Source organism: Myotis brandtii, unplaced genomic scaffold, assembly GCF_000412655.1.
Source record: "Myotis brandtii unplaced genomic scaffold, ASM41265v1 scaffold321, whole genome shotgun sequence".
Taxonomy (NCBI): domain Eukaryota; kingdom Metazoa; phylum Chordata; class Mammalia; order Chiroptera; family Vespertilionidae; genus Myotis; species Myotis brandtii.
The window spans coordinates 620463-629207 of NW_005362314.1; the positions used below are offsets into that span (position 1 = coordinate 620463).

Consider the following 8745-nt stretch of genomic DNA (forward strand, 5'->3'; position numbering starts at 1 on the left):
CCCAGTGCACGAATTTCGTGCACCGGGCCTCTAGTCTATACTAATAATAGCCTAGGGCCATCACGACCTAAATGACTAGATGGACGACCAGTCACCAGGAAGTGCATGGAGCACCTCTTGGTCCCTCCCCGTGGCCCACAGGCGCCTATCACAGCAAGGCTGGTGGCAGGTGGGTGGGCAGGGCAGCAGGGGCAGGGGGCGAGATGGGCGCGGTGAGGTCATTAGCCTCCAGCTTGGGGCCTGGCCGGAGGCCTAACGACCTCGCCGTTGCCGTGGCTGCTGCGGATCAGACCCAGAGAGAGGCCCAGAAAGAGAGGCAGGTCCTGATCACCAGCTGCCGTGGAAGCTGCAGATAAGGCCTGGAGATAGGCCCAGAGAGAGAGATAGCTGTCAGTGGGGCCATTCTGGATTTCCCAGAAAAGCCAATGGCTGCCTAGGAGGCAGAGCTTTTGAGGCTGACTGGCATAGAAACCGACCAATCAGAACCAAATCTGGGTGAACTGCAAGGAGCCAATGGCTGCCTAGGAGGCAGAGCTTTTGAGGCTGACTGGCATAGAAACCGACCAATCAGAACCAAATCTGGGTGAACTGCAAGGAGCCAATGGCTGCCTAGGAGGCAGAGCTTTTGAGGCTGACTGGCATAGAAACCGACCAATCAGAACCAAATCTGGGTGAACTGCAAGGAGCCAATGGCTGCCTAGGAGGCAGAGCTTTTGACGCTGACTGGCATAGAAACCGACCAGAACCTAATCTGGTGAACTGCAAAGGCAGAACCTAAGGTGGGGGCTGAGGAGGGGTTTTAAGGGCAACAGCTGTTTGGTGTAAGGTGTAAGAAAGCGGTTCAATTTTTTAATAACTGGTTTGGCAGTATAGGGCATGTAGCTGGCTATCAGTCCAGATATAGAGATTATGTATTTTTGTCTGCAAAGAGCATCTCCTCCTGCTGAAAAAGGCTCCCCCCCCCCAATTTAAGCAATCCTATCCTATATAATCTATCTATACTAATAAAAGGATAATATGCTAATTAGACCAGGTCAACCAGCCATCTTCCGATGTCCGACTTCCTTCCAGACAAAGCCATGGTGGTGGGGGCTGAGGCAGAGGCAGTCAGGGGTGATCAGGCTGGCAGGGGAGGGCAGTTGGGTGTGAGATCAGGCCAGCAGGGGATTAGGGGCAATCAGGCCAGCAGGGGAGGGCAGTTGGGGGCAAGATCAGGCAGGCAGGGGAGGGCCATTGGGGGCAACCAGGCAGGCAGGGGAGCGCCATTGGGGGCAACCAGATCAGCAGGGGAAGGCAGTTGGGGGTGACCAGGCTGGCAGGGGAGGGCAGTTAGGGGCGATCAGTTCAGCAGGGGAAAGCAGTTGGGAGCAATATGGCTGGCAGGGGAGCAGTTAGGAGTGATCAGGCCGGCAGGCAGAGGTGGTTAGGGGCAATCAGGCAGGCAGGCAGAGGCAGTTAGGGGTGATCCGGCAGACAGGCAGGTGAGCGGTTAGGAGCCAGCGGTCCCAGATTGCAAGAGGGATGTCCGACTGCCGGTTTAGGCCTGGCAGTCGGACATCCCCCAAGGGGTCCCCAGTTGAAGAGGGTATAGGCTGGGCTGAGGGAACTCTCCCCCCCTGCACAAATGTCGTGCACTGGGCCTCTAGTCCTATATAATAAAAGAGTAATATGCAAATTGACCCTAATGGTGGAACAACCAGAACGACCACTAGACCAGTCACTATGAGGCGCACTGACCACTTCTCAGTCTCTTCCCCCAGCCGGCAGGCTCCCATCACCCAATGAAGAATGAGGAACCAGGGGTGGATGGTGGGGAATGTGGGCGGCACTAGGCCAAGGCCCCCACCCCGCTGGTCACCCCACACACTGAGGGCGACCCATGGCGGGGGCGGGACCGCCAAGCAGGCGGGAATGGCCAACCTCTCAGTCCCTCCCCCTGGCCGGCAGGCTCCAATTGCCTGATGGTGAATGAAGAACGGGGGTGGGTGGCAGCAGGAGGGTGGGGCCAGCTGCTAGCAGCTGGGGAAGATGGCCCTGATCACAGGCCAGGCCTGGAGACCATACCCATGCACGAATTCATGTGCCGGGCCTCTAGTACATATATAATATATATGCAGGGTGTCCCAAAAAAATGTATACACACTTTACAGCTGATAGCTCAATTAATGTTTCTTTCTTTTCTGATTTAACCCATTGGAATTAATAATTATTCAAGCTATGTATACATTTTTGGGATGTCTTGTATATAATATATTAAACAAAGGCAGACAGAAAATGATAGATAATCTATATAATATCTACCTGTCCTACACCCAACAGGGAAGATGATAGATAGATATAGATATAGATATAGATATAGATATAGATATAGATATAGATATATGTAGATATGATAAAGATATAGAAATATTTAAGGGATATATTTTAAGAAATTGGCTCCCATGATAGTGTGAGCTGGCAAGTCTAGAATCTGTAAGGCAGGTGGCAGGCTGGAAGCTCAGGTAAGAGTTGATGCTATAGTCTTGAGGCAGAATTACTTCTCTTTTGGGACACCTGGATTTTTGCTCCTGAGGCCTTGGATGAGGCCCACCCACATTATTGAGGATAATTACTTCTCTTTACTTGAAGTCAACTGATTATACTGCTAACCATATCTAAAAAATACCTTTACTGCCCTAACCTGTTTGGCTCAGTGGATAGAGCATCGGCCTGTGGACTCAAGGGTCCCAGGTTCGATTCCGGTCAAGGGCATGTACCTTGGTTGCGGGCACATCCCCAGTGGGGAGTGTGCAGGAGGCAGCTGATCGATGTTTCTCTCTCATCAATGTTTCTAACTCTCTATCCCTCTCCCTTCCTCTCCGTAAAAAATAAATAAAATATTTTAAAAATTAAAAAAATTAAAAAATACCTTTACAGCAACACATTGGTTAGTGGTTGATTGAATAACTAGGGACTATGGTTTGGCTAAGAAAATACAAGAAACTATGACATGAAATAACAGGGGTATATCATATGGAGCCCCACAGACCATTATTCTAGGTGAGATAAGGAGACATTGGAGGGTTACACTGGAGGACTTTAAGAGAACAGTGAGATAGTCTGACAAGTTTAAAAAGACCACTCTGGTAACTGTATTGAGAATATTGTGAAAATAAATAAAGGAAACCTCATTTAAAATGAAGAAGGGGGCTGGCTGGTATTATTCAGTGGTTGAGTGCAACCTATGAACCAGGAGGTCATGGTTCAATTCCCAGTCAGGACACATGCCCAGGTTGTGGGCTTGATCTCCAGTGGGGGAGTGGAGGGTTGTGCAGGAGGCAGCCAATCAATGATTCTTTCTCACCATTGATGTTTCTATCTCTCCCTCTCCCTTCCTCTCTGAAATCAATAAAAATTTATTTTTTTAAAAAAAAGAAAATGAAGGAGGGAACGCACACACTATCACTCAGACACCAAACAGGAGGATGCTTACTTTACATACTCCAGAAGAAGAAAGAATTTCCCTTTGCCCAGCAACAGCCCAGCCAATAAGAGGCCATTACTACACTGAACTCTTCAAAATTATCCTTCCCAGGTTCCTCCTTGCTTCTCTTCTGTTCTTCAGACTTGCCTATGGCCCATCATAATTTGCTTGTTCCAAATTGCAATTCCTCTGCTTTTCCTGAATAAATGCATATTGTGGGTAAAATAAATAGTTCTTTTATTTATTACAGTCAACAATATCTTAGAAATATCTTTTGTGCGTGTGTTTGTTTTCAGTGTTTTACATGCAGGATAGTGTGGTGAACACATTCATTCATTGAAATAATATTGCTCTTAATCATAGGTGCACCAGCATTCTCAGAAACACCTTTTGATGTTGCCTTATATTTTGGGAAGGGAATAAAAAGAGAGAGAAGAGGCGAGTGAAAACTCTGACATCCAGGGTGACCAGTTCTCTAAGACTCAAGGCAGTATGGCTTAGTACTTAAGGACTTGGTTTCTAGAAACAGAAATCCCTTTTCTTGCTCCAAGTCACAGATTCATCATCTATAAAGTGAGTCCATCTAGCTGATAGGTAATCATCCACCCCTACAAACATGGTGTTTTTGTCTAAATTTCAAGGCATAAAGTAGGTAAAGTGCACAGTGCCTGGCTGATAGTAAGTGCTCATGATATTACCTATGATGTGAACATATCTAGTATGCTATGATGATTGGAATAAAAACCACTAAAAAGAGTAAGAAAAGTTGATGATTACAATGACTTCCCAAGGAATAATTGTTACCATCAAAACTAGCTAGTTATTAATGTTAATTAACAGGTAGGAAGCAAAGGGAAGGCCAGACATTATAAGCATGTTCATCTAGGCAGCTTCACCAGGAAGCTGCAACTTTACACTCCCCAGGGAACCACTGGTCCATTCCCTGCAAATCTCTGGGGTAAGGGGTCCAACAAAGAGGGAGATGGATGCACATGCCATGAAGTTGGGATGATGGAAGGAAGGTGCTTGCTGGTCAGTTGAACCTGGGAAAAAGATAATTGGCTAGAGGGGGGTGGTGCTATTGCAAGTTCTCAAAACCCTGAAGGATTCATTGGATAAGCTCCTAATTAAAATCCCCATTGAATTCTCTCTCTCTCTTGTTCCTCTTGGCTCTTTTGCTCCTGTTTCTCGCTTGCTCTGTGACCCCTGTGCTAGCCTGCCATGTGGCTTTAAAGAGCCGAATGGCCCATGGTCATGCAGACTCCACACACAATGGACTGCAGCTGGGAACACATGCTAAGCTAGCTGGACTGGACTGTGATAGATCCTCCCTTCCCCCAACTGGTGGGCCGAGTGTGACATAACCTGCAGCCTGGAAATACCTGAGTGACTAACCATGTACCTTCTATGGACTATACATTGAGCCACCAATCAATACCTGCCAAATACTGTAAGCCCTTGCTCCTATATGGACCATACATTAAGCCACCAATCAGCTCGAGTACATTAAGCACCCATACCTTCCCATTCTTCCCCTCAAAAGGCATGCTCACCTCTGCACGGGGTGCTGTTCTCCCATTGCGAGACAGCCTGGCAGGTCTCTTTCCCCTAATAAAGCCTGTAATCCTGGTTTTCAGCTCCCAACTGGTCTCTCAGACTGTGCTTTGGTGAGGTGTGGCAACTCTGGCAGTAGCTTTAATCCTACCTCTGCTGAAGAAAACATTGGATTTTTTCATGGAGGGATGGAGGGAGATGGGATTTTGGAAGGGAAGTCTCTTAATGTTACCTCATCCATAAAGCTTTCAATGATAACTGATCCTCTGATGTGGGCCTCAGGAAATTATTGTTCCAGCGGCACCCCAAGAAGCCCACTTCCACCAGTAACAGTGGGGGACATAGAGGACACACCACCAATAACGGATGGCAACTCAGCTGGGAATTCAATAGGTGAAGAAATGGCTCTAGAAAGCGGGAAAGCATCCCTTCTCATAATCTCTGAAGCTGCAGATGGAGAAACAGCAGAAGGAAATCCTGGCCTGGATTATGGTGAGAAATGGAACCTTACCTTTCTATGCTGGGAGTTTTATAATTCGTTTCTGTCTCTCTCTCCTGTCCTGGTTCCTGTGTGGGCTTTTCACTTCCTTTTTTCTGCCCTCCGTCACCTCAATCACTGCCCCTTCAGACTCGGGCCCAGGACTAACGTCGTGGGTGTAGGGTGTCCAGCTGTGCCCCAGGCCAGGGCTGCGGCTGCAGATGCCTGCGGCCTGGCAAGCAGTGGAGTCAGAGCCGGTGCTCCCTCAGTGCCACTGCCTGGGCAGATGGGGCTGTGGTTCCCCGCTGGGCGGGAGGGAAGTGTACGTGCTCCCAGTACTAATTTCGTGGGTCCTATATCTGGTGCGAGAGACATTGGCGCGGGGGAGGGGCGCTCCTCGGACTCCTTTCTCTATTCACAGCGACTGCACTCAGAAGCAGAAACCTATTTCAGCTGCGGAGCTCAGCCGCTTCCCTTCTGCAACTCCTCACCTCCATCCTGCCAGCTTTTTCACAGCTTCCCGGGTGCAGCGGGTCACAGACACACACTGCTAAAGCCCAGGGGGGAGGGGGGAGGGGGAATACTTAGGGCATGGTTCGAGCCCAGCACCAAGGGTCCCCAGACTCTCGCTTCCCTCTGCCTCTACCCTGGCGGTACTCCTGCCTCTGCAGCATGAAACTGGCAGGGCACCAGCGGAGAGCAGGCGCACACTCAGTGCTGCTTGGATTTTACTACAGTGCCTTTCCCTGCTCTCCACCTCCCTGTGACTAAGACCTCCCTCAGAAGGCTTGGAAATTTGCCCCCTTCGGGCATTCCTGCGTGGGGCGCCCCAGCCCTGCGGGCTTAGGGCATGAGGCTGGGACCTTGTGGTTGTGTGCTGGGGAGGGGGACAGGCACCGGTTAGCTGCCAGCTCCCAGAGATAATTCTCTTGGCAACCACTCATGTTGCTAGGGGGTGGGAACCACAACTGCCACTCCCGTAACCTCATTTCTAGGGGGCGGAGCCACAGAAACCACAGCCAAAGCCCCATCTGATGCTCACAGCTACTGCTGTGATTTTGACTCATGCAGACACGGCCACTGCCTGTTAATGCTTCCACAGGTATAAGTAATACAGAAAAGCTTCAAATGTACAGGTGCTCATAAAAATGAAAAGTTTTTGGTAACTAATCTTGGAGACTGACTAAATATTTATTACTATCCCTACAAAAAGACTAACAATTTAACCACAGGGCCCAGGTGTTAAATCTGTTTTGCCAAGTTAACAGGAAATGCTCTCTCTTCTTCTCACTTTGTTAGGCCTCTTGAAAGTCTGAGCCTGCATGAAATACAGGAGGAAAGAAACAGGTTACTAGCCCAGCTATTAAAGGCCAGAGTTTTTCTACCTGACAGTGGAGGGTGGAAACCTCCAGTAAGGTCAGAGGCCATCAAAATCTCTCACATAAAGTTATGTGAACCCAACTAGCAGGGTCAATAACACTACATACCTAGATAATTGTGTCACCACTTCCACTTAGGGAAGACCCGTCATGGGAAGAGACTTTGAGCTGTGGACAAATTCCACAGCCAGCTTAGGCAGGATTGCCATAGGATGCCTCGGGGGCTAAGGGGTCATAGGCAGTCCCAAATTATACTCTGTGATAGAGCTAGGGAACATTAGGGATGCTCATTCTCCCTCAGCTACCAGTATCTCCCTCTGATTAAGAGGATAAAAGGTTTTTAGGTTTTTCTCCCTGAAGATAATAGGTAATAAAATCATTCACTGCACCTCAAAAGAAACTCCTTTGGGTGCATATTCAACTGGCAAAAAGCTAACTCTAGATTTTTTTTCAATAAAAGGGCTGTCTGCCTTTAAAGTGCTAATACCTGCTCCCCAAGAACCCTCATCTGAGCCATCTCTTGGAATGCAGATTTCTGGAAGGAGCTATCTAAGCCAATCAATTTAACTTAGTTCACCTGTGACTTGCTACACCAGTGAGTTTTGTTACATGATATGTTTCTAGAAGTTAAGGAATGTGTTTGCCAATCTAGGAAATGCTAATTGCTTACTTTTAGTTTTTCTCCCTACCTTATCACTCCAGAATTTGGCAGTTCTTAATGAGTGAATCCTGGCAATATGTTTCTTTGCATGAATTCAATAAGAACAGTCTTCACTTGTGGTATATTAATTAAGACTTTAACTAAAATGCTATGTCTGAGATAGACATGCATGGACTCTGGATGTCAGCAGAAAGTTTAAGGGATTGAGATTGACTTCCAAAGCCCCCACAGCAGAAATGGTCCATTACCTTGCTTGGTCACGTGATTTCCAGGTAAGAAACAAAGGTTGCTTCCCTGAAAGATGGCAAGAAAGGAACCTCAAGATATTTTTGGAACCTCAAGGACTTGAGGAATTTACACAGACCTACAGGTATCACAGACAAAACCTGATGGTAACTGTAGCTTTGCTTCTTTGTCCTGAGGAACTGATTAAAGGTCAATCTAAAGATTCCTTGTGAAAAATCCCAGCAAAGCAGACTTGAAAGAACACGTGTGATTGATTTGATCAATTACTGTTCTTATTGTCACCTCTGCTCCAGTCTGGTTAGTCTTCAGCAAAGGGAAATGCAGTCTTCAGTTTTCTGTGAAAAGGGAAAGTGCACACACAAACCAGAGGGGAGCTGACATATAGAGAGAAGTCCCCTCCCCTAGTCCATGATATGGGAAGCCGCCTATTGTCTTCTCTAGCAGAGAGGGTGGACAAAGGAGCCTGGAATGCTGGTGACCCTTGAAGCCCTGGCAAAGGTCAGGGCTATGCACCCACTGTTTACTCAAGACAATGATAGCTGAAGCAACTTCCCCACCAGATAGTCATGTAAATCCTTACTGATAAGATAGTCTGTTACTGGAACTTGCCTGCCTAAGGGCTTTGGGTGTATCCCAAACTCAATAAAATGATGGCAAGGCCTGAGCACAAGCGGAGTCCATCCTTTTGGGATGATGGGCTCTCTGGCCCCCCAATTTCCAAATTATCTCTTGTCTCTTTCATTTGTGTGCGGCCCCTCTTCCAGATCCTGAACCCTGAACCACACAGGATGTGGGGGAACATACACATCTACACACAATTGGACTGCTCTCGTGTAAATGAGAACTCCCAATCCTCACAATTTGATTGGTCCAAAAAGCACTGTCCTGATTGGCCAAAACAGAGTTGCTCTAATTGGTTGGTGAAGATGCTAATGAGGATATAGCTGCACAGCTCCAACTGGAT

At 47.7% G+C, this 8745-nt stretch overlaps 1 protein-coding gene across 1 annotated transcript in view; it reads left to right on the top strand.

Annotated features, from left to right (window-relative positions):
- Positions 1-6309, top strand: part of GRM6 (glutamate receptor, metabotropic 6) — a gene marked incomplete at its 5' end in the record, with an annotated part of 25893 nt that extends 19584 nt beyond the window's left edge. The window contains 2 exons of the mRNA XM_014543238.1: positions 5300-5509; positions 5917-6309. Coding sequence (XP_014398724.1) covers positions 5300-5509; positions 5917-6083 — 377 coding nt within the window. The remainder of the gene's footprint in view (positions 1-5299; positions 5510-5916) is intronic.
- Positions 6310-8745: the final 2436 nt, after the last annotated feature.